The 26,764-nt window shown below is 41.1% G+C and overlaps 1 protein-coding gene across 3 annotated transcripts in view; it reads left to right on the top strand.

The window, feature by feature from the left end:
* Positions 1–26,529, top strand: part of LOC136857622 (uncharacterized) — an 80,854-nt gene extending 54,325 nt beyond the window's left edge. For 2 of the 3 annotated variants that reach the window (XM_067136413.2, XM_067136414.2), the window contains 2 exons: positions 17,534–17,584; positions 26,030–26,529. In XM_067136413.2, the coding sequence (XP_066992514.1) occupies positions 17,534–17,584; positions 26,030–26,347 (369 nt within the window). In that variant the 3' untranslated portion in view covers positions 26,348–26,529. The remainder of the gene's footprint in view (positions 1–17,533; positions 17,585–26,029) is intronic. The other variant, XM_067136415.2, reaches the window with a different exon arrangement.
* Positions 26,530–26,764: the final 235 nt, after the last annotated feature.

The following is a 26,764-nucleotide window of genomic DNA, read 5'->3' as shown; positions in this document are numbered from 1 at the left end:
TATTGATTCGCTTCGTATATAACATGGTCAGGTAAACGCAGAAATAGGTGTATGTGTTCAATGTAATATGTAATTGATTTGGTCAAGTAGACCATGTGTTCGATATGCGGCGTTGTGATCTCGTGGGTAGAAAAATGTTCCCAATTATCTGTCAGAAGTTCCATAACCATGACGGCCAACTAAAATAGTATGGCCTAACGAGAAAATGTCATTCATACATTATGGTCAATCCATTCAATGAATAGATACCATCGAGTATCATTGCTAAGTGTTAAATGAAACCTGCTTTTGTGTAAACTGTATATAGTATTAGTGCGCGCTAATACGATGATTTAAAGTATGCCAAGCGATAGCTCAAACAGTGTATGAACTGGTAAAGACTTTGAGACATATTGTATACAAATTATTTTCTTTGTTTCAGTTTTCTCGTGTGTAATAATATGGCATTACCTCGTGTATTTCATCGTGTGATTCTATCAGTTTAATTAAATTCTTAGTAAATATTGGGAACAAAACTCTTATTGAAGATTAACACACTGCTGCAAACCGGAAAGCTCAAACAGTTAACCGATATGATAAACGACCAAAATCATAGCGCTCACAGTTCAAGAAACACGGTTCACCGAGGAAGACATCATAGAGACAGAAAATCGAGAAAATGGGTAATGAAAAGCACACCACACTTGGGAACGGCCTGTTTAGTAAAAAAAAACGATACACCACACAGTAACAGTATTTCACCCGCCTTCAAACATGGACTATCAAGTGGAGAAACAAGAAGTACACACTTATAAATGCACATGCACCAATCAACGAGTTCAACAAGAAGAACCCTGGAAAAGTAGAAGACTTTTAGGGATTGTTAGAATCTTAAATACGCTCAATTACATAACAAAGTGTAGGAGACTTCAACGCACAAGTTTGCATAGACGAGTAATGCAGATAAACGGTAGGCGATTATCCAGCATATAACGCACCAACACTAATGGAAAACGATTAATTGCACTTTTCAAAGAAATGGGTTTAAAAGTAATGTCCACAGATGTTAACCCGTTCGGTTGGGCGAAGCGGAGAGATCCGCGGCTAAACGTCGCTTGCTCGGTGGGGAACGCGGATATATCCACCTAATCGATTTTTTCTCAGTTGTCTGCCTGCAGATGTTTATTTCTTTTTCATCAACGTGTTCTGGATGAATCTGCAGCCTGATGTGAATTTTTTCAACTATGTTCTTTCAATACCAATATGTTATCTGCGAGTTGCATCATAAAGAACACATCCTACCTCCGGGCAAGAACGACCTAAGGCCCAATTGCCTCGCGCTGAAGCTTTAGCTCGTCACCTACTCGTCCCTTAAATGCAATAATATTGCTGTAGAAGGGATTTCTGTAGATACGATGCTATATAAATAGACTCTGATAACCCCTTAGAACTGTGACCCAATTTATAATGCTCAGTTTTGAGTTCTTCCTTCAAGACAGGAGTGTGTGTTTACCGTGAATCGCGAAAGTTACGCAGCATTTATAATCACCCGCATGTTTTTCGTAGTATAGGCAGAACTAATGATTTCCTTCTAAACTGCAGTGACGAGGGTTCGATTGGATTATTTTTCTTACATTTTAAAAATGTCTAAAAGGAATTACCGACCCAAACCATTAGAGGAGGATGATTTACGGGCCATGATAAGCGAAATTCTGGAAAGTGAGGAGGACAGCGATCTTAGTGAAGTAAGTTCTGCCGAGGGGCAATTCGAAAGTGACGGGAATTTACCTGGAACAAGTACTGCAGCCTCGAATGTACAAGGTTCGGGCCCAGCTAATGAGAATGTTCTGCAGTCGCGAAATAGGCAACACCTGTTCAATTCCAGTTCAAGTAGCGATCATGGCACTGACAGTAGTGACGATAATACTGATAATATTCCAACCAGTGCAGCTTCTTCGTCAACCTGGACTGAAAATGGACAAAGAAGATCCGGCTTTGATCCAAAATTCCACCATGGTGTAAACGGAGAGTTTTTAGGGAAAACAAAACCGAGCGAAACATTTGCTTTATTTTTTGATGACGAGATATGCCAGAACGTAGCTGAACAGACAAACTTTTATGCCCAGCAGAAAATCGCACATAAAATCCATCTTAGTAAGATGAAACGAAGAAGTCGAGACCAAGACTGGGTTCCGACAAATAAGGACGAGATAAAGCTTCTTATGGGCATATTTCTGCTGCAGGGTATTGTACAGAAACCTAAATTACGGCATTATTTTTCTCGCAATCGACTGTTGGCCACGCCCATTTTCTATGAGCTGATGACAGAGAAGAGGTTTTTCCTCCTCCTCAGAGTTTTACATTTCTCTGATAATGAGGCATATAATGGACAAATTCCTCCCAAAATTTAAAAAAATTCAGTATTTGACCACCTGGTAGCAAAATTTTCGAATGGCAAAGTATCAGTTGATGAGAGCCTCTTGTTATGGAAAGGGCGGCTAGGGTGGAAGGTTTACATACCAAAAACCGATCACGTTTCGGAATGGAATCATACAAATTATGCGAAGCCGGAACGGAGTACGTGTGTAACATGATATGGTATACCGGACAAAACCCAGAGCTTCTATCCGAGGGTCTCGGAGTAGATATATCGAATATTTCAAAGCCTTCAAGGATTGTATTTACGTTGAGTGAGAATATTTTTAATCAGGGGTATCTTACCGGCATGGACAATTATTACAGCAGTCCAGAACTTTTCGATCTTACCAACGGCGTCTGTACACAATGGCAACCCCATAACAATCTTACAGAAACTCTCTACCTGCTCTAATACCCACACTTTTCCTCCACCCCACAAACCTCAGAATCATACAGCATTTTACTCTCTACCACTGCATTAAACACCATGTTTTGTATATCATAACTTACCCCCCCCCCGTAATTTATTCTGCAATATTCTAGTTACTGAGAGTGTAGCTTGGCCTTTCATTTGGCTCGCCTAATCTGCTCCACCCAACTACCATTTCTACTTATCATCACCCCCAGATACTACATCGTATCCACTACATCTATCTCTACCTCATTTATTGCCCACTTCATCCCCGGTTTCTGGGCCCATAACCCAGAGGTCCGTGGATCGGAACCACGCTCTGCTACCATTTGTGGTGTTATCGTGTGAGTGTGACGTGTGACAGTTGGTAAGGGTAGGATAGGTCTGTATCGTATTTAAGGTAAAGCAAGTACGCTCAGAATATGATCTCGCCATGCACCAAAATGGGGAATGGTAAGACAATGCACCAAGAAAAACACAAGGCATAAACTAAGATACTAATCCAACTGACGCAGCACCAATCAACGCACGTGATGGCGTAGCAAAAGGGATGTAACAACACTCCAAAAAATATATATATATATGTCCGTCCGTGCACAAGTTCGCAGGTAGTTTTCAATTTTCAAGGTAAAAGGTTTTCAGCAGAGCGCATAAGTGGAAGCTTTTTCACTGAGTCCATATATTCAGAAGAACCGAGGTAGGTACAAATTTCGTGAGGGCAAGGAAAGGAGTACGACAACAAAAAAAGGGAAAGAAGAAATAGTTTTTTTATAATAACAATATATTAGCAAAAAACACCCAGAAGAAACATTTACAAGCCAAAGAAAACAACAATCATCCAAAGATCAGTTAGTTCTGACTTCCAAAAAGGAAAAAAAAGATGGGACGACCATATTAATTTTCTGATTGTTTTTCAAAGAGAACAGCTAGACTCGAAACCTTCAATAATAATACAACCTCTTTTACATGAGGAGTGTCCTACACAAGGAAAACAGAAATTTACTTATGGACACAAAAAAACATTAAAATTTGAAAGACATATGGGCCACTGTACAATAATACATGTAGAAGAAAAAAAGCGCGGAAGGGATGCGGAATAGGAAGGTGGGGAAAGGGGAGGGACGTGAAAGAAAACAGTACCAATGGCTGCCAACAGGGATTTGGAAAAATAGGATCAGTCAGTATCGATGAAATTCCAAAATAGCAAACAGAAGCTAGGTGATAGTTCAATTGATTCTATTCATGCGTTTGCTCGGGAAAACAGTTGAATTTCAATGGTTCATATCGCAGCAAACACTTGACGTATCACAAAGTCCAACTTCGGAGTAAGATGGTAATGTAATTCCAAAGTAAGGTACCGCTATCAATAGCTGCAGTTAGCTTATTATCAACATGAACTGTCATTGGTAGCCAGTAACGGCAATTTGAAAATTAAGGAAGTGCAGCATTAGAAGAAAGTTCAAAGAACAACATGGAAATGAAATAAATTAAAGTTTTCGCTCACCCGTCCAGCAGTCGTAGCTTTTCAATGGTATACAAAAGCACATTTTAAAAGAAACATTGCACACAGTCCAGCTGGTAGCAAAATAAAACCAAGTCCTCCCTCCACACAAATCGTCGTGTTCACCCCAACTCGCTGCTCAAGCCCAGAGCAGGCCAATTTATATTCAAGTAGAAGCGTCCAGAAAGGACGAGAGCATACAGTACCCAATGCGCAGCGAAGCGGTAGGGGAAGGAAAGAGGGAGGGTAAGCAGCACGAGCAGTTGAAACTGGACGGGCGAAGAGAGCACAGGCAGGTTAGTAGCGGCATATGCAGCGTAGTAAACGTAGAATCCATAAAACAGTAGAAAAATTCGGAGCACGTTATACTACAGACCATCAACATAGTTTTTTTTTTACTGTTGATCTACAATGACCATTTCTTCGCAAAACTACAAGCCTCCTTCAAGCTCTTTTTCAGGCCCCCAGCTGACAACGTCAACAATAATACATCATCAGCAAAAATCAACCCAGTATTTTCTTGTATCCCTAGGCCCGGATAAGCCCAGTTTTCTCCTCATGACCACCTAGTAAGTCGTTAATAAACAACAAAAGAATTGGCGACAATTTACTCCGCTGTTTCAGCCCAACTTTCGATTCAATCAATCCACTAACCACCTCCTCCTCCACCTTTATGCTGAAATAGACTATTTCATCCCCTGTTTCAGCCCAACTTTCGATTAAATCAATTTACTAACCACCATCTCCTCCACCTTAATGCTGCAATAGACTTTTTCATATCTTCTAATTGCTCTTCTCATCTTCTTCCCCCTACCCTCCCAGTCTTTCAAATAAGGCCTCCCTGCTCACTGTATCGAACGCCTTCTGGAAATCAATTGCAGCTATAGACTTTTTAGACCCTTCTTTTCTAACATATTTATCTATTATTGTTCTCACAATCATTAAATTATCCGCCGTCCTTCTCCCTTTTCTGAACCTACTCTGAAATATCGATAGAATAGAGTAATCTTTCGCCCACTTCCTCAACCTGTTTGCTAAAATACCCGTGTACACCTTGCTCAAGGAGTCCAGTGTGGTTATGCCTCTAATAGATACTGGAATTAGCCATCTCTCCTTTGTTATTAAAAATAGGACATATGACCGCCTTCTGCCATTCTTTCGGGAATTTCGCCCCCTTGAATATCCTGTTTAGAAATGTAAGCAATCTCTCCGTCATCTGTCTATTTTTTGGTACTTCCTTCCAATAAACATTGGTTATCCCATTTTCCCTCCCGTTGTCCTGTTCTTCAATTTACTTATCACTCCCATCACCTCCTCGCCTGTTATTCTTTTATCCAACTCCTGACTACCCTTCTCTATCCCCCTTACAACCACTTAGCCCCTTTCTGCCCTTATCCACCATTCCTTCTCCCCTAATAGTTCCTGGAAGTACTTCACCCATGTTCCATACTCAATTTTAGGTTCCTCCACTCTATTTGCACCCCTATTAATTTGATTAACCTTCGCCCACACCTTATTTCCTTCCCTGACTTTACATTCCCTGTTTAACGCTTCCGTTTGAGCCTCCTGCCATGCCTTTTTCCTCTCTCCTATCATTTTCTTAAATTCTTTCTCAACCTGCAAACCACTTCCCGTAACAACCCCTCCCATGTTTCCTGTACTCAACCAGTGCTCTCATCACTACTTTCATCTTCACCTTATACTCCTTATTGAACCACCCCTACCCCTCATCTCTGGCCTTCTTCCTGTTTGCTTTTTCCACCGCCACTCTCCTATTAGGACATCCAATAACTCTAAAACGTTATCAATATTATTGCCATCATCAGCTACCTCGATCCCCACCCTAATGATCTGAAATTCTGCTGATTACACCCTATCAACCACCTCATTCCGAACAAATTACCATATCAATAACACTTCCTCCCTAATTTTTAATATATGTCATTTTTCCTTTCCTATCGCCCTTCCACCACCCATTCTGAATGTATAAGTTGCTCACCCCACATAATTCTAGCAACTTCTGCCCGTAGCCGTTCCTCCCTTAATCTTCAATTCTCCTACCATCTTTACTCCAGTGTTCTCTTTACCACACTCTGAGCTGGAGCATCCAATTCTCGCGATCCAATCCTCTAACAAAATAAATCCACCTTCGTATTTCCCGCTAATTATATTTATTTCCTCTATCAGGTCTTCCAAAAATTACTCGTTTTCATATATCGAGCCCCATGGTGGATTGCACACTTAAGAAAAGGGAAATTGCATCAAAATGAATGTATTGGTCGTTTGTGTTGATTTTCAAGATATGGAACGATGCCATGTAGGTATATAAACGATCAAAGTTTCAGACCCATTGGATTGTTGCTACAGGTCTCCCCACGTGATGGGTCGCGGAGGAATCAACTCCAGTATGCGGACTCTGGTGTAGCGTAGTTGACTTGCAGTCTATGCAGTGAAGTGTTCCCCGTCAAACATGCCTCGATGGCAGAGAAGAGCACGATATCAACAACTGTCGCCGTTTGAGAGGGCTCGGATAATTGGGCTGTGTGAGGCTGGATTATCGCTTAGGACTGTCGCTGCACGTGTTGGCCGACAGGCATCTACGGTACAATGTGTATGGCAGCAGTCTACACTCGTAGACCTGGCACAGGTCCAGCGCGACAGACAACTGTGAGAAAGAGTCGCCGCATCATTCGGATGGACCGGATGGTATTCCACGCAACAGCAGCACAGATTAGACCAGCTGTGGCACCCCACATTACACAACAAACAGTTAGTAATCGCCTGCGTGCAGCTGGTTACGAGCCCGTGTCCCTGCAGAAGGTGTTCCATTGACTCCACAGCAACGACGTGTAAGTCTGGCCTGGTGTCGAGAAAGATCGGCGTTGGTCGACGAATTGCATAGGGTCGTCTTTAGTGATGAATCGCGCTTCTGTCTTGCCCATAGTGATCGCCGGAATCGTGTGCGCCGACGTACCGGGAAGAGGGGCCGCCCAGATCTTATTGTCGAGAGGCACACAGGGCCAACACCAAGCATTATGGTCTGGGGAGCTATTGGCTTTAATGTGAAATCACAATTAGTGCTTGTTGAGGGCACTATGACTGCTCGACGGTACGTTGATAGGGTACTCAATCCAGTGGTTATCCCTATGACGGCGAACATTGCTAATGGGGTGTTTAAGCAGGACAATGCCCGGGTTCACACTGCACGCATGTCCAGAGAAGCTCTCCACAACACAACTTTAGAATGACCCGCCATATCCCCAAACCTCAGTCCTATTGAGCAAGTGTGGGACATGATGGGTCGACAACTAGCCAACCGTCCTCAGCCACCCACAACTCTGGAACAACTGACCCGTGCAGTACAGCAAACATGGGCCACAATTTGTCAGGAAGCGATCCAGGGCCTTATTGACTCCATGCCTCGACGAATTCATCAATGTATTGCAGCTCGTGGTGGGCACATCCTGTATTGATTGTTGTCCAAACTTGCTGTCAGAGGGACCTGAACGTGTAATCATCGAATCACAACTGAACACTCGTCCTTCATGTTCAATTGCAGTAATGTAGCACCACTCCTTCTGGGTGTTGCAATTTCGATTTTCTTCAGTATATATAAAATGCAAGCACATACTCTTCATTTTATCTCCCTCCAGCTTAAACTTAACCCACATTGCCTCTTCCATCTCATTCTCTACATGTATAATTTGATCACTTAACTCTTCTTTAACTAATAACGGAATGCCCCCTGGATTACTGCCTTTCCTTTCTTACATTACCACGAATTCCTTCCAATTAGATTCAGCCCTTCTTTAAACCATGTCTCTCTGAGGGCTACTACATCAAAACTCTCCACCATCTTACCTACTTCTACATTACCCAACTTCCTACCCCTTCAATATTTACAAAGCCTGTCTTGCAACCTAGCTACCTGCTACTCTCATTTGCCTCCTCCTTTTCACACTTACTCCTATTTACATCCGCACATTTAGTCAATTTATTTCTAGTTTTACGCGTTCCTTCTCTTTCCTCCCTGCTCTCTACCTTTTTTGACGTCTTAGCAGATCCTTTGCTCCCTCTCTCCTCCTGTCCTTTTCTTTTTCCCCTCACAGATCCTTTAGACTTACACTTCTAAAGCTGCTCATTACCTCTCTCCGGCTACTATCCTTCCCCACCTCCACAGCACCTGTCGGTGACGCACGACTGCCCCACCTCTCTCTGCACGTTCTCATCCCTCTTTTACACCAACTGTATCCTGTACATTGTTTGAGAGAGGCCTAATTTCCTTCCTGCCCTCTGAGAGAATTTTGATTATCTCTCTCAAACTCTCAAACTCCTCCCTCATACTCCTTAATGCCTGGCCTCACCTACAGTTCCTGCACTTGTACACCTTAGTCATTATTTACGAAATACTGAGAATAAAAGTAAAAATTAAAATGAATTATTCTGTGCAAAAAATGAAGGAAAAATATAGTCTAGGATGGTACACAAAGATCACACGACGATACGGTAATTAATATAGGCTACTACTACACCACAACACTATTTATTTATTTATTTATTTATTTCTTTTATTTATTTATTTATTGCCTACCCTAATTTCCACCATCGGCTTACAGGCAATAAATACTATAAAATACACAGCAACAAAATACAAAACTTTAGACAAACAATCACAGGCAATAAATACTACAAAATAAACAGAAACAAAAAACTTTAGACAAACAATCATTAATCTACGCCCCTTAAACTACTAACTACACGCCCTTCTAATTTAGTGGCGTCACCCAGGTGGATAACCATACCATGGGCAACGCCACCCTATACTAAACAAACCATATCCACTATAAAACCATTAACTCCAGTACTCTAACTAATTTGGAGGCGCTGCAGAGGCGGTTAGTCAGACCATAAGCAGCACCACCCTTCACTACTCTAATTTGGTGACGCAGCAGAGGCGGAAAGCCGGACCATAAGCTGCACCACCCTTCGCTAAATCTAAAGTTATACTACATACATCTAAAAACAAAAGCAAAAAGGAAAGCAACTGGCTGATTACGGCATCCCCTGGTAATGAGGGAACCCCTTCCACCCATGATGCCGCTATCAGCCACAGCCGTGGGTCAGATGACATACCCACCTAAACCTCTATCGCAATGTGTTCCCTCCCATCTACTAGTCTGCTTCGTCTTATTACACACTGCCTACTCCCATCATGACTCTCAATTTATATGCGGACATGTTTGCTTATCTCGTCTAGGGATGGGTCTTTCTCACCCCATCCTTCCCTCTTATATCCCCCTCCCCACTTTTCCACATCTTTCCAACTCCCTTCTATACCTACACCTATTCAACTATCTTATAATACTTATACATAACTTATCCACTATATTGACAACATTATAACTTGAAGTTCATATTTTATCCATCGTTTATCACACAAACTGTCAATAGTTCTACAGTTTCTTTGTTCCTCACCGATCTTTCGTCCTATTTGCCTCTCTTAGTCTTAAAGATATAAAAAACCACTAATTATTTCTATTTTAATTCTACAAACTTTCCTTCTGGCACTCATTTTCTGGCACATGACATCTTCCTATTGTTCACTTAATTTCTTTATAAACCTAGCTCTAACCAAATTTAAATATTTTGATATATTAGATCCTCTTTCCCATTCTCTGCACAGCCATGTCGTCATCTTATAACCCTTTTCTACTTTATCTATCTCTTTCTTATTCAACACTTTCTTTCTCATCTCTTCTAATTCACTACATTTGGAAAATATATGCATATCCGACCATCCCTCTCTACATAGAATACATCTATTCTTATTTTCTCGACCTATCCATCCCATATTTTTTGGAATTCCCATAACCCACCAGTATAAACCTCTTTTATCCCTCCTACCCTCAAATTCAGTTCTCAGGTTTGTAATTTCTACTAATTTGTTTAATATTGATAATGAGTTTCTTTCCCTACATTCCATTATTAAACATTGTCTTTCTATATCAGCCACTCTCTTTACCACCTTACTCAATACCCATTCTTTCCTCTCTCCCCAACCTTCAGCCCATTCTCCTAACCCTATCCTTCGTAATATCTTTTTACACTTATTCACCCAGTATTCCTCGTTTTCCATACTTTTCTGGAACCTATACACCTCTTGAACTAAATCTCCTCCCTTTCTTTCGTCCAATCTCATCCAATACTTCATTATCTTCTTTGCTATAGTAATATCTACCGATTCTTTACATACTAATCGAGATGCCACGTTAGCTGTACAGTTAGGAACCCCCATCATAATCTTACTAAATTTTGCCACCACCCGGTTTAATTCCTTTCTATTCTCTTCCAATCCCCACACTTCTGCTCCATATAGCATTTTCCCTTTCACCATTGATTGGAACCACTACAACACTACTAAGTCGTATTAAATTTTATCCTACAACACCCTAACGGGAAGAAAACTGCCGTTAATTACTGAATACCGAAAGGAATACACAAAAATTATACAATTCTAAACTGCAGTCAAGCCTATCTTAATTACAACAGAATTCTAGTACCGGTAAGAGTTTCTACAGATACTTATACTATACTACACAAATATTTCAAAGTAATAGAATAAGCACACTAATTTCTAATAAGATACTACTATACACTACAATAACTTTTAAACTACGTTGAGACGTATCCTAATTACAATATGTTATTTTATTACTAAGCACAAACAGAGATGGAAATCGCAATTAAAGTTTGAAAATCGCAAGAACTACCTATTCAAAGATTACCAGCAAAGCAAAATGCGTAGACAGACTTTTAGTACTATTTTATTCTGCTATGCTGTAATAGAAATGAAAACCGCCGTTTGGTTAAATGTTGAAGTAGCGAGAGGGTTACCGTACACAAAGATACACACGAATATATCAGACAAGATTCTATCTAATATACCGTATCTACACTACAGTTCTTAACTGAAATGTGGTTACCGGTATGCTATTTTTACAGCTGTGGATTACTATTATTTTCCCTACTACGTGGGACGGAGAATAAAAGTGTCCTTAAATGCTGAAAAATATGAGGTTGACTACAATAATTTATCTAAATTTCTTTAGTCGAATGTACGCCCGGGACTTAGATTGTAATTATTGGGATGTAGGAATTAGATTATTAACTTTTATTCAATGAATGTTCGAAGGTACAAAGTGCGGAGTATGCTGGGGACTTGGAACTACAAATTATCGGAAAGTGGAATACAGTAATCAGCTGATTCTTGTACTGTTGATTTTTCAGCTACCCTCTTTGATCTAATCGGAATGCAGCCAAGAATCGTCAACAATCCAAAGACTGTTGAGTAATTCAACAGTGAAATACCGTGTATTCTCTTTAACTCCCTTCTTTAAATCGAAGTTTACAGGCGTATCGTATTATTTAATTGAAAAAAATACCCTCGTGATAGTTTGAACGGATATCTATACGAAATACCGTGTCTATTGTCTGCTCGAATATTAAAGCTGTAAAAGTTAGAACCCCTTATGACAATCTGTCTTTGTAAGAATTACCAACGAACCTACAGATATTTAAGTGTTGAAAAAATAATATTGCCTAAATTATATCCTAAGCCTAAATTCGAAACAAAGTATGCCTAGCTAGTCTACTTAACCGAGAAAACGTAGTCTACTGAACACTAACTCAACTACTCCATATAAAATTCAAATAACCATCACTACTCCCAATCTCTACCAACAAGCACTAAAAAACCAATATATAATTAGCACTAACTGGATCATACACACACACACACACGAAATTAAACAATTACAATAGGTTTTAATTATTTTATCACTACGATAATGCAAGAGCACTCTCAACAACCGATCATTCACAAGCGCATCCAACAATGCAACTATATGTACATAGTTACGGTACTGATTTTTCTGCGAAGATGAACGGGGGAAATGGGGCTTCCTCCTCCTCCTTCTCATCCGTATAATTCTCCATAAGTAATCTGCGAAGTTTGTTAGGAGTTCGTCAGGCTGTTGAACACTTATGAGGTCAGAAAATGCTTCGCCAATGTTTTTACGGTCAAGATAGATTAGTCCAAAAGTAATAATGGAGCCACATTCCTCCTGATTTTTCTCCTTCATGCTTTGTTGACAGGACTAACTGTTGTATTTTCCGCCATCTACAAAATGAATAAAAGTTTTTTATTTATTATGGTATGCCTAGCTAAAACGTGAACAAGCAAGGAGTGGATTACCTTGTCTTTTAAAAATATAATTATTTATAAAAATGTAGCCTACTTACCCGGCCTAGGCAAGATGAAATCGCAAGAAATACGTTTCACTCCCGGATAGGCTGCACGTACACCTTCATGGATCGCTCGCTCAAAATCTACAACTAATGCTTTTGGTTAGAAGCTCACTTCCCTCTTGTGTCATTCTTCTTCAACCAGCTGAAGCATGCCTTCTTGTCTCGCAGTAGGCAAAGGACCAGTTGAATACACGCTCCACTGCAATATCTAAGGATGGTATATAATTGTAGGAAATTTTTGGGTACAGACTTAAAAGTACTATCCATTAAAACGATGTTCTGCTCGTACAAGTATGTCATGTTTGAATTGCAAGAAAATATCACTATACCCTTTTATACTTCATTTTTGATGAAAAAATCTTCACCTTTTATTGTTGTCACTGCTATGGATCTCTTGTGCTTTTGCTGATTTCGGAAGTTTAACTTTGTAATCTTGCATGAGTTATATTATTATAATATACACAACGTCTTTTTGTAAGCGATACAACAACTTCTCCCTCGCTAGTACCTTCATCTTTTCGCGATGTGGGAGCTTGCGTGCTTAAGTGATCCTGACAGCTATGCCGGCGAGAGCATAAGTTCCTGGTAGGGCCACCCAAGCCGGACAGGTCAAAGATGATAGGCCAGACTAAGAGGGATATCCTGGTCCTCCAAGTTGGGGGTTGATCATGGGGCTAACAAACCTTTATCGGAAAAACAACTCGTTACGAAACTCATAGACAAGAATACCCGGACTGATGACAATGGTAAACGACCCATGCGAGGAAATGGAAGATGCAAACGGAAATATGATATGTATATAGCAACCTGGAACGCACAAACCCTGAATAAACCAGGAGCCCTAAACAGACTGAAACAAGAAATGGAGAAATATAATATTGGAATAGCTACAATTCAGGAAGTCAAATGGAAAGGAAATGTTGTTTTTAGAAGTGGTAGATATACAGTTCTGCATAGTGGTGGAGCCAGAGGTACAATAGGTGACACAGGCTTCCTAGTGCATGACAGATATAAGTCAGCAGCTTTGAATTTTAAACCTGTAAATGAAAGAATATGCACTCTAAGGATGAAGGCCTATTTTTTCAATATCACACTCGTATGTGTGTATGCACCTACAGAGGGGGCTGAGGATGAAGAAAAAGATGTTTTTTATGGACAATTGGAACAAGAAATTGAATGCATCCCAAGACAAGATGTAAAAATCACACTTGGAGATTTCAACCCTAACGTGGGTAAAGTAGAAGCCTATAGGGAGACAGTTGGGAAGGAAAGTTTGCGTGATGAGTCAAATGTTAATGGACATAGGCTAATTGATTTTGCCATGGGAAACTCGATGGTGGTGAAGAGTACATGGTTTCAGACAAAGAATATATGGAAAGCCACTTGGTGTTCATTAGATGGTGTCACCTTGAATCAAATAGACCAAGTAGTAATCGATCGGAGACATGGATCTGACATACTATAAGTTGACAGTTTTAGGGGAGCTGATTGTGATTCGGACCATTACTTGGTACGGATAACATACAGGCAAATGTTGCAACTTACAGATCTGCTAAAAAAAGGGAAACCTTCAAGGAGATATATGGTCTCAAAATTGAAAGATAAGGAAACTACGCAGCTATATGAATCCAGGAGGCAGAAGAAATTGGAGGCTAAACAACAAAGCTGGGCAGTGGAAAACATTGAAGGAAAGTGGATTTTATTGAGGGATGCATTGCAGGAAACTGCGGATGAAGTACTAGGAGAGGAAGAAAAGACTAAAAGGCAAGGTTGGTTTGATGATGATTGCAGAAGAGCAAGTGAGGAGAGCAATGAATGAAGGAAGAAAATGTTTAGCAGGAAAACAAGAACATATGTAGAAGAATTTAGGAAGAAGAGGAAAGAGGCAGACAGAATTTGTAGGAGAAATAAGAGAGAGGCAGAGAGGAAATGTATTACAGATTCGGACGAACAATATGATATGCAAGAAGTACGGTAGTTCTAAGGGGAAATAAAAGACGTACAGAAAGGTTTTCAACCACATGCTGTATTCTGTAGAGATAAAGAAGGAAACATGATTGGGGGAAGAGACCTGATTCTTGACTGATGGGCGGAATACTTTAGTGAACTGTTGAATGTGGCTGCAGAGACGGTGAGATTGGAAGAAGAGGATTGGCAGCCTTGGCAGGATCCTAGCCTAGATTTAAAACCAGTGTCTGTACCATCTACAGAAGAAATGAGGGTGGCAATTAAGTACTTGAAGAATAATAAGGCTCCAGGAAGTGACAACATTACAGCTGAGATGATTAAATACGGGGGTGAACAGTTGACGCAACTTGTTCACCAACTAATTGTGGAAGTTTGGGAAACATAACAAATGCCAGAGTATTGGAGCTTAGCAATTATTTGTCCGATTCATAAGAAGAAAGATAAAGCAAAATTGTGAAAAATATAGAGGTATATCTTTGCTTAGTGTGGTTTATAAGGTCTTAGCCAAGGTTTTGACTATGAGACTCACTCTACTGGTTGAGCAAATACTAGGAGACTACCAAAGTGGCTTTCGACAGGGTAGATCAACAACAGATCACATCTTCACTGTCAGGCAAATAATGGAGAAATGCTATGAATATAATGTGGGTGTGCATCAGCTGTTTGTGGATTTTCGACAGGCTTATGATAGTGTGAAAAGGAGGAAACTGTATTAAACAATGATGGACATGGAGTTCCTAACTAAATTGATAAGTCTGGTACAAATGACCCTAACAGGCACTAAATGCATGGTTAAAATAGAATGAAATCTTTGAAATAAACCAAGGTTTGCAGCAAGGGGATGTGTTATCTACCCTGCTCTTCAATGTGGTTTTGGAGCGTGTAATAAGAAAGGTGGAGGTCAGTAGTCCAGGTGGTACGCTGTTTAACCGTGTAACATAGAATCTGGCTTATGCTGATGATGTTGATATGCTGTCTAGAAGATTGAAAGACCTAGAAGAAGGACTGGATTTATTAGAAAAGGAAGGAGGAGAAATAGGCCTAAGAGTAAATAATGCCAAAGCTCATTACCTGTTTGTATCTAGGAGGACCGTAGTTAGGGAAGACAAGTGCATAAAATTAAATGGGATTAACTCCGGGAGATGTGAAAAGTGTAAGTATTTAGGAGTGCTGGTGACAAAAGATAATGACATGAAAGAGGATATAAAAGCGAGGATTGCTGCAGACAATAGGGCTTACTTAGCTTTACTGAAAGTGTTTAGATCACGCAGCCTTGGTAGAAGATTAAAGTTGACAGTCTATCGAACAGTATTACGACCAGTGATAAATGGCTCTGAAACATGGACAATGACCAAAGTAGATGAACTGTTGAACAGATGGGAGAGAAAAATACTGAGAAAGATATTTGGCTCAGTGAAGGAAGGGGAATTGTGGAGAATAAGGAAAAACAAGGAATTGGAAGAACTCTATGGACATCCAAGTATCGTAACCGAAATAAAAAGAAACAGAGTAAGGTGGTTGGGACATGTGGAGAGAATGTCAGATAATAGGGATGTCAAGAAGATCTATAGGCCTAAAGGAAATCCAGGTGGTAGAAGATGGAAAGGAAGACCCCAGAAAAGATGGCTGGATGATGTGGAGTAGGATTTAAGAAAGATGGGAATAAGAAGATGGAGGAAGCGTTCAGAAGATTGGGCTACAATCGTCAGACTAGCCAAGGCCCTACAAGGGCTGTAGCGCCGAGGAGTAAGCAAGATATAACAACTTGAGGTGGTTGTTCAATTTGCGTGTGAATTAGCTTTCATGGCCCATCGTCTAGGTCTCCCTCATCTTTTGGTTTTATAGCGCTCGAGATCGATTACGACAAAGAATCTCGTCGCAAATCTCTTCATAGCTATGGACGCCTTCAGCTCGAGAAAATATTATCTATCTACACAGGTATATTGTATATAAAATAAGAGTTATGTCTGTACATTGCTCAGAAATTGTTTAAAGTATTTCTTTAGTCTACCGGTCATGTCCACAGTAACAAGGAAATGCAATTTTTAATTTTCCGTCATGTCCGCCTCTGTGGTATAGCGGTTAGTTTTTATTAGCTGCCATCCATGAAAGCCCGGCTTCGATTCCCGGCTCTGCCACGAAATTTGAAAAGTGGTACGAGGGCTAGAACGAGGTCCACTTAGCCTCAGAAGGTCAACTGAGTGGAGGGTAGTTCGATTCCCTCCTCAGCCATCACTGAAGTGGTTTTCGTGGTTCCCTCTTCTCCTCCAGGCAAATGCCGGGATGGTACCTAACTTAAGGCCACGGCCGCTTCCTTCCCTCTTTCTTGTCTATCCTTTCCAATATTCCCATCCCCCGCAAGGCCCCTGTGCAGCAGAGCAGGTGAGGCCGCCTGGACGAAGTACTGGTCCTCCTCCCCAGTTGTATCACCTGAACCATAATCCTACGCTCCAGAACACTGCCCTTGAGGCAGTAGAGGTGGGATCCCTCGCTGAGTCCGGGGGAAGAACCAAACCTGGAATATAACGGATTAATAATAATAATAATAATAATAATAATAATAATAATAATAATAATAATAATAATAATAATAATAATAATAATAATAATTTACCAAAAGACCCAAATTTTCGGACACTAGTCAATAATTCTACACACACACTCCTGACAACCACTGCAATATGTCGTCTCTTTTAGTTATGTATTTCTTACTAGCTTTCAGCACTAAAATAAAATCTTGATTTGCCCTCTTTGTCCATATCTTGCAACTCGTACATTCGGGAAACCGATGGTTATTATGTGTATTAAAAAGAAATTCTTCTTCCTCTCTTAAACAATATTATTGTTCTACTAAATTTCTAAATTAATCAGTAACATTAATATAAATAGATTCGTGGAACTTGTTCCTCCCTTACTTTACAGGAGTAATCGCTACTTTCTACTTACAGGTAGAAGATTCGCCCCCAACAAAAAGCGTCCCAGCATCGAGAAGAAGTACGGTGAGTGAAAAGTAACGTAGAGAATAAAACGCATGAATATCAGACTCTCATTGACTTGTGGCCACCTTCTCAACCTGATGAAAGGTCATTAATATGTCTGATATAATAGTAGTTGGGGATGGGGAGAAAGAAACATTAGTAGGATGCAGTGGCTGCACTGGCGGCATTTCTAAATATAGAAGAAGCCTTCAGCAATACAACCTATGACTCTATGATCAAAGCATTGGAAAAGAGCAAGGTGAATCAAGTGGATTTAATCCATCTTAGACGGAAGGAAGATAAAAGCTACCTTATTTGAAGAAACGCTGGCGGTTAGGGCCACCCGAGGCTGTGCTCAGGGAGTTCTTTCGCCTCTGCTGTGGAACCTCGTGGTGAACAAAATCATAGCTATGCTCAACGAACAGGGATTCTATACACAAGGATACGCAGATGACCTAGTGATTATGGTGAGTGTTACCCAGGACCTCAAGCAAAGATCACTCAATATTGTGGAGAACTGGTGTCGAGAAAAACAACTATCAGTCAACCCGAACAAGATAACTCTGGTCCCTTTTACAAGAAGGAGAAAATTAGGGGGAAAGAGATTACCGGTACTGAAGTTGTTTAGGCAAGATATATATATATGGAAGAACAGGAACTGCACCTAGTTGTAAGGTTAGATAAAACTCTAACCTGGAATCCACGTATAGAAAGGAACATAACCCGGGCTAAGAACTTGCTGTATGCATGTAAAAGAGCCGTTGGGAAGTCATGGGGCGTAAGACCATCAATGGTAATGTGCATATGCACAATGATCATTAGACCGTTGATGGCCTAAGCTGCAATCATCTGGTGGCAGAAAGTAAGTCAAGGGAAAATCGGCAGTAGATTGAATAGCCTACGAGAATGGGATGCATAGCCATTACTAGTGCTGCGAGAACTACGCCGACAGAAGCCTTGAATACTTTACTAGACCTCCCATCACTATGCAATTTCATAAAAGGACAAGCTAGAATGAGTTCATATAGACTTGCACAGTCAGAGTGCTGGGATGCACAAATACCCAATCTAGGACACTGTAAAATTAACAGAGTAATAACAAAAATGTTCTACACATGCCTTCTGATCATATGATACCAAAGCACAACTTTAAAAAAAAGTTTGAGACACAGATAATAAAGAAAGAAGACTGGGATATCAACAAATGGAATACTGAATAAGAGGATATAGTGTGGTGGACTGATAGCTCAAAGACTGTGGATGACACAGGGGGAGGGATCAACGGGGGAAGACCTGAGAGATCAATCCAGATGAGCCTAGGCAGACACAGTGACACACTACAGTCTTTCAAGCTGTAATGATAGCTATCACAACATTCTTGAAGAAAATCAGAAAAGGAACTATATGAATAAGAACATTTTCAATTTTACGGACAGCCAAGCGGCTATTAAGGCACTAGAGTCAGTCCGGATAATATCCAGAATTGTCTGGTATTGCCACTTACTTCTCCTGAAGCTCTCAAACTACAACATACTCAAAATAATATGGGTACCAGGGCATGCAGGTATACAAGGAAATGAAAAGGCAGATAAACTGGCCAGGAAAGGGGCAGAAACACATTTTGTAAGCCCAGAACCTGTATGCGGGATTTCGTATGGACAAGCCCGACACTACATAGGAAAATGGGTACAAAAGGAACAAATGGAAAACTGGAAAAATTTCCCGGATTCAGGCTTGCAAAGGAACTGATAAAAGGGCCAAACAAGAAGCATACTAAAGAACTGTTGAAACTCAGCAGAGAAAATATTGGATGGGTAGTAGGACTATTGACAGGACACTGCCATCTGAAAAAAAACACCTACATAGAATTGGAGTAATAAGAGACAACATATATAGGAAATGCAATGAAGCAGAGGAATTAGCTGAACACATACCGTACTTTTCGAATGTGAGACGCTGGGTAGAATCAGACTCTTGACTCTAGGACTACCAGGTGAAAGAGAGAGAGAGAGAGAGAGAGAGAGAGAGAGAGAGAAAATCCAAGAAGACCCAATAAGGACAACCTGCAGCCTTGTGAACGGAGCAGGTATATCTAGGTGAGAATGAAGGAAAAACATGGTAGCAAAATATCTTAGAGGTCGACGCTAATTAGGATCTAATATTTAGAGTCCCCATGAAGAAAAGAAGAATAAGAATAAGATGGATGCAGTGGTGGTTCGTAAGGGTTCACAAGCAATGGGGTGCTATATTTTATGTATTTTACGCCAGTCTTAGTCTCTTCCCCACGTAAAAAAAGAAACGAGAAACAAAATAGTGAGTTAGCTAATTGCAAACTACACATTCATTCCCATTCTATGTACACATTTTTCTTTAAATATGGTATGTGTTCTATATTTATCCTCAAACACCTGAGTTATACAAATTGTTGATCGTGGTGGACCCAATTCCTTAGCAAGTAATCGGTCGTCGTAATTTAGAGTTTTAATTCGCGAAATATCTGTATATTTAATTCCTGCTTATTGTATTTGTTGTAGCCAGGCCAACACAACTGCCTGGAAAACCAACCAGGCACGAAACGAAAATTCTCTCAATTCCTTTATCATAAGTAAAAAATGTTTCTCTGCCACTAGAAAAAGTTGAATAACCATTAAGTCCCTGCATGAAAATTACATTTTTTAAACATTTCTACCGCTGAAAATATTTCGAATTAACTAGGTCTAGTGGAAAATTTGCTATACTGGCACTACTGGTTTGGTTCACGCTAAAACAGCGAAAGCAAATACCATAATGCAGAAAATTTTTCTTTCTTTCTTAATCCGTTTACCCTCCAGGGTTGTCTTTTCTCTCGAACTCAACGAGGGATCCCACCTCTACGGCCTCAAGGGCAGTGTCCTGGAGGGTGAGACATTTTGTCGGAGATAAAACTGGGAAGGAGGACCAGTACCTCATCCAGGCGTCCTCACCTGCTATGCTGGCATGTGAAGTTTTGGGAAGATTGGAAAGGATAGGCAAGGAAGAGGGAAGGAAGCAGCCGTGGCCTTAAGTTAGGTATCATCCCAGCATTCGCCTGGAGAAGTGAGAAACCACGGAAAAACTCTTCAAGAGTGGATGAGGAGAAAATTGAACCCCCCTTTACTCAGTTGACCTCTCGAGACTCAGTGGACCCCGTTCCAAACCTCGTACCACTTTTCACATTTCGTGGCGGAGCTGAGAATCAAACCCGGGCCTCCGGGGGTGGCAGCTAATCACACTAACCACTACACCACAGAGGTGGACTAAATTTCTGTTTTCGGTTTATATTTTTCCTCATATTACGTTTTGTGTTTCCAGGATCATTCAGCTTGTATCATGAAAAAATGTCCTTCGTTGGAGGAAGGGGGTTGAAACTTCTTAAGAAAAGAGAGGAAATTCTATTCTAAATAACTATTCTAAATAAAGTTAACAAAACTCTTCCTGTCACCAATTTCTGTACGGAATATCAACTATGCCGAAAATGTATTACAGCGCCGAGGTGTCCGGTCTCAACATCTAACGAGACAAACCCGCCAAGTGTAACAATCCGATTTGCCAGAAACTTCGGTCAGAGAAAAAGGGGGTCGAAATAAGCGAATACATGTTTCGGCTTATCCGTAGACACTCGAGCGTTTCCGAGAAAATGACCGTCGAAGTGTCCGACATGCTTTACATGCCTCTTAGCGCGTAGCGCGTTCCGCCGATGTGGTGGCGCTGTACCATTCGCCGCGACGTCACACTTTTGCGACCCGTGTTTAAATCCCGATGAATTGTTCTCTTTTTTTTATTTATTTACTTTTGGCCATTGGCGATGATTACACGAATGTTTTTTTTCAATGTATTTTGAAATATTGTTGTCCATTTTCGTCTATTGATGCTCTGTCTTGTAAATTAATTTTAAAACATCAATTGTTCTACACTCATTACTCAGCAAAGGGATATCGCAACTAGACGCGACGCAATAAAAATCCACGCATTGTTTCTTAATCCATTGCAATCAAAGTTTTTGCAAAAAATGATCCGTTATGCGTGGTTTGCCGCAAGCTTATTTCCAATACGTGAAATCTTCAGTAATGTTAACGACGTTTCTTTCCAGAGTGACATTCCCACCCAGAAATATAACTGTGGCACACCTGCCTTCGCGCGAAACTCGTGGTGTACAAAGTTTCTGTTTCGAATGTTTCTACGATTGGTCCATCCTAGGGAACGCACCGTATCTTCCTGAAGCGTCAGTATAAGAATGAACTTACAAAACACTGTAATCCCTTAAAAATACCATATCCATACACACTGAGTGGTCAAAAGCCACAGAAAGGGGTGTCCCATTAGGAAATGTGCCGTGTATGATCCCTGAGCGTTGCGGCTAGCTGCGGGTAGCTGAGCAGTCTGTCACTGACACCAGTGTCGTGAAGATGGCAACACGTCTCGCGAGTTAGCCGACTTTGAAGGTAGGATGATCATCGGCCCACGACGCATGGGTCATAGCATTGCGGAGATGACAGGCGAATTCGGTTTCCCGAGGTCAACAGTTTCGAGGGTGGATCTTTAATATTTCGGACAGAAAGTTTCCACCCACGTAAACCGCCACACGGGAAGACCACAGGTGTTTAACGAACGGACATCACGTCGCTTCCGCAGAACCATACTGGGCGTTCGACGGGCTACTGTGAGTCATATCACCACCCAGTTGAATATTGGGAGTCAGGAACTCATTTTTATCAGGACGGTAAGGAGGCAACTGCACCGCACAGGCGTCACTAGTCGACGACCAATTCGTGTCCCTTTGCTGACACGTCGACACAGTTCTCAATAACGTGCATTGGCCCGCGAACATTCAGCAATGGACCATGGAGCAGTGACGGCGTGTGGTATGGTCCGAGAAATCCCAGTTCCAGTTGTATCGAGCTGATGGGCGCGTGAGAGTGTGGCGTATGTCCCATCAAGCTATGGCTTCTGCTTGACAACAAGGTTGTGTCCGGCCAGAGGCGGCTCAGTACTGATTTGGGCGGCTTTCTCATGGTCGCAATTAGGCCCCATTGTCCGACTGCAGAGAGCGTTGACAAGTGCACGTTATGTGGACATTTTTTCAGAACATCTGTATTCCTTTCTGGTCCTAGAGTAAACTGGTTGGAGATGCTTTGTTTCACCAGGACAATGCGCCATGTCACCGCTCTGTGGTGGCACGCAGGTGGTTGGAGGAGCACTCCAGTGAAGTTACGACCATGGATTAGCCCATCAGATCCCCCGATCTTAAACAAGTCGAGTATTTATGGGATGCTGTCGATGCTGGTGTACGCTCAATGAACCCCGCACCAACTACACAAGATCAACTGTGGGTAGCATTGCAAGATGCGTGGGTCCAGATCCCTCCTGAAAGATTCCAACACATTGTAGAGTCGATGTCCCGCCGTATTGCTTCAGTTTTGAGGGCTCGCGGAGGAGCAACTCGTTATTAATATATAACATCACATTTAGTGTCTTCCCGTGACTTTTGGCCATTCAGTGTATATAGCCGTGCGGTTAGGGACGCGCAACTGTGAGCTTGCATCCGGGAGATAGTGGGTTCGAACCCCACTGTTGGCAGCCCTGAAGATGGTTTTCCATGGTTCCCCATTTTCACACCAGGCAAATGCTGGGGCTGTACCTTTGTGAAGGACACGGCCGCTTCCTTCCTATTCCGAGGCCTTTCCTCCCCATTGTCGCCATAAAACCTATCTGTGTCGGTGCGACATAAAGCAAATAGCAATGTATATAAAATAAGAGTTTTGTCTGTAGATTGCTCAGAATGTAAAAAGAATGGTGTTTCTGAATCGGTCGTGTCCACAGTAACAAGGAAATACACTTTTTAATTTTCCGTCGTTCCTGTCTGTCTGTCTGTCTGTCTGTCTGTCTGTCTGTCTGTCTGTCTGTCTGTCTGTCTGTCTGTCTGTCTGTCTGTCTGTCTGTCTGTCTGTCTGTCTGTCTGTACACGCAGCACGAGAAAACGGCCGGAGAGAATTGAATAAAAATCGGTATGCAAAGTCGGGGAATAAGTCGCTACAATCTACGCCATAAATTATTTTATTCACGCTGAATGAAATGGTAGTTTAGGGGAAGGCCTAAAATTTAATTCTCAAATAATTATGTTACTAGTGGTCTAACTTAATGAAAATCGGTACACAAAGTCGGAGAACAAGTCGCTATAATCTAGGTGATAAATAATAGTATTCACACTGAGTGAAATGGTAGTTTAGGGGAAGGCATAACATGTAATTCTCAAATATTTCTGTTATTATTTGAGAATTAAATTTTAGGCCTTCCCCTAAACTACCATTTCATTCAGCGTGAATAAAATTATTTACGGCGTAGATTGTAGCGACTTATTCCCCGACTTTGCATACCAATTTTTATTCAATAAATACTACATAATTAAAGTTATATAGTATTAAATTTCCAATCATTTATGTCTTACACATTGTTACCGTATCGGGTATGATCACAGAGGTATTCATGAATATGGATTTTTGTTACTAAATCCATATCAACGCCGAGTCACGAGAAAATGGGTAAACAGAATTTAATGAAAATCGGTATGTAAAGTCGAGGAATAAGGCACTAGAGTCTACGCTATAACTAATTTTATCAGACTCCTTAATATCACAGAGTCGAAAGAAAACTAAATGGGAAGGCCTACAATAACAGTAGAAAGCTCATAAAATTGATCAAGAATAACGTTATATTGGCCATTGTTTGTTGTGATGTGCCTTGTGTCTTCTGGTGCCACTCATCTCCGATAGATAGGATTACTGCTGTGTACAGATTATTTTCTTTTAAATTTGCCTTACGTCGCACCGACACAGATAGGTCTTATGGTGACGATGGGATAGGAAAGCGGCCTTGGCCTTAATTAACGTACAGCCCCAGCATTTGCCTGGTGTGAAAATGGGAAATCAGGGAATACCATATTCAGGGCTGCCGACATTGGGGTGCGAATCCACTATCTCCCGGATGCACGCTCACAGCTGTGCGCCTCTCACCACACGGCAAATTCGCCCGGTCATACCGAGTGTAACAGCCAGCCTGAATATTGAAAGGAAGTAGCTGGGGAGTTAGATAACTTTCTCTTTGGCATGCCATTCCTCTGGTTCATAAATTTTCTGATACTGCTGGTACGTAACACACTGACTGATCCATCATAGCATTCGAGCTACTAAATCCCTACTCTAAGGCACAGATCGGAATGAGCAGTTTGTATAGTTAACGGAATAAAGGCAGAGAAGTGTTCACGGCTGCCTGCGGCCTGGTCATTCCAGCTCTGGAACACTGGACTGTTAGATCGGCACCGTAATAATGTTCGTTAAAAGTGAGAAAATGTGCGGTTTTTCATTTGATCGAATATTTTGTATGATAACATTGCTTTAATCGCTACTGTCCTACTGATGTTTCTGTAATGACCTATGTTGACTTCAATTAGGAAAACTACAAAGTCAGTCTTTCTGAAAATCCCGTAGCGAAGCACGGGTACATCAGCTAGTACCTTCACAAAATACAGGGAATCTTGTGCGAAAACACGCGCTGGCCGCAATACGGCAAAGAGCTTGGCGGGAGACAGGCTCACAGCGCAGGCGACCGGGCGAGAGTGAATCTCCCGAATAGATAAAATAATGTCCCTGCAATAGTGAAATGTATATTGGTGCCTTTTATAATGGTGGTGGTGATTACTATTTTAAGATAAAGTATAACAGGAAACCATCCTATATTAACCAAAACCAAACACCATGGCGCAAGAGCTCCGAAGGGCTGTGGCCTACCAAGCGACCGCAGCTCAGCCCGAGGGCCTGTAGATTACAAGGTATCATGTGGTCAGCACGATGAAACCTCTCGGCCGCTATTCCTGGCTTTCTAGATCGTCAGACGGAAAAATGTGGAAGGGGGCCGACATTTAAAAATTAAGGTACTGGCCAAACAAAGACAAGGGCCACGAAAGGCATGAGAATAAAATACGCCCTAGGTCTCGAATGCTCTAATACCATTGGGATACGAAAAGAACGGCAGTTAGCCAAGGAAGGTTAGGTAGTATGTATGAAAGCGAGAAGCCCGGGACTAGTGGAAGCAATGTCAGGACTCAGCTAAGGGGATCACCAACCCACGCTCCTAAGTCAAGAAAGCCTGGGGGCCTTCTTAGTCAACCGTAACAACCCGCACGGGATATCGTGTGCGTTATTCTACCAGTCACACCTACAGGAGGAACGCCTTTTATAGTGAACTAGCTGTAGTACCCGGCGCTGCCCGGGCACCTTTTTAATGTTTACTTTTAGAATTTGTGTTACCTTCGTGTGAATGTTTTTTTTATTGTGACGGTGATTGATATTTCACGAACTACTTTGTAGTTTTAGTTCTTGTTATATGTTTAATTTTAAATTTTATTTTTAGATTACTTCGGTTTACTGTTTTGAGTATTTACTTTCTCTTTAGTTTCAGGAATCTCACATTGACAAGCCTTTCTTGGTGGAACCATCTGTTCTCAAGCGTACGGTTGAAATGGCGGTGAATACGGAGAGACGGGCGTCGAAGATAGACGACTTGCTTCAGGCTGTTCGCGATACGTGTGTACAGGTGGAAAACTTCAAGCAACTCATCGAAAATGATATGCGTGCTTGTAAAGAACAAATACAGCGTTTTGAGGTGAAACTTAATAGTATTGAACATGCCCAGAGGCGTAACAACAGCATTCTCATACAGATCATGGACATAATATCTTCACAAGCGGATCGCAGAAGCACATCAAAGTAGCGTTCTAATACTTCATGGAAGAACCACATATTCTTCTTCCTTTGTTTAGCACGGTTCAAGACTTTGATTGTGCCATGTATGGTGTATAAATCCAATTTTTTTTTTTGTTACACTCCCCACGGATGAAAACTGATTTATTTTATAGGTACAATAACGACTAAATAAATACATTTATTTTCACATCCTTGCCTGATCAAGAATTTATTTCACGGTTCAAAATGCACAGCAAATTTCATATAACTACACATTATGTCAGGGAGACTGAAGCAGGACATTATAATATTCCGAGTAACCTATTACAGATAAACTAAATTTCATTTACATAAAATGGCACAAAGATGTGTGTGATACATTCAATTGTTTCAGGGATAAACTATGCAGTGAGCATGAAATTAAGGGGAACAATTAATTAGAGAA

The sequence above is a fragment of the Anabrus simplex genome, chromosome 1, assembly GCF_040414725.1.
Source record: "Anabrus simplex isolate iqAnaSimp1 chromosome 1, ASM4041472v1, whole genome shotgun sequence".
NCBI classification, from domain to species: domain Eukaryota; kingdom Metazoa; phylum Arthropoda; class Insecta; order Orthoptera; family Tettigoniidae; genus Anabrus; species Anabrus simplex.
The sequence above is the reverse complement of the archived record's forward strand: the minus strand, read 5'-3'. Positions and strand labels throughout refer to the sequence as shown.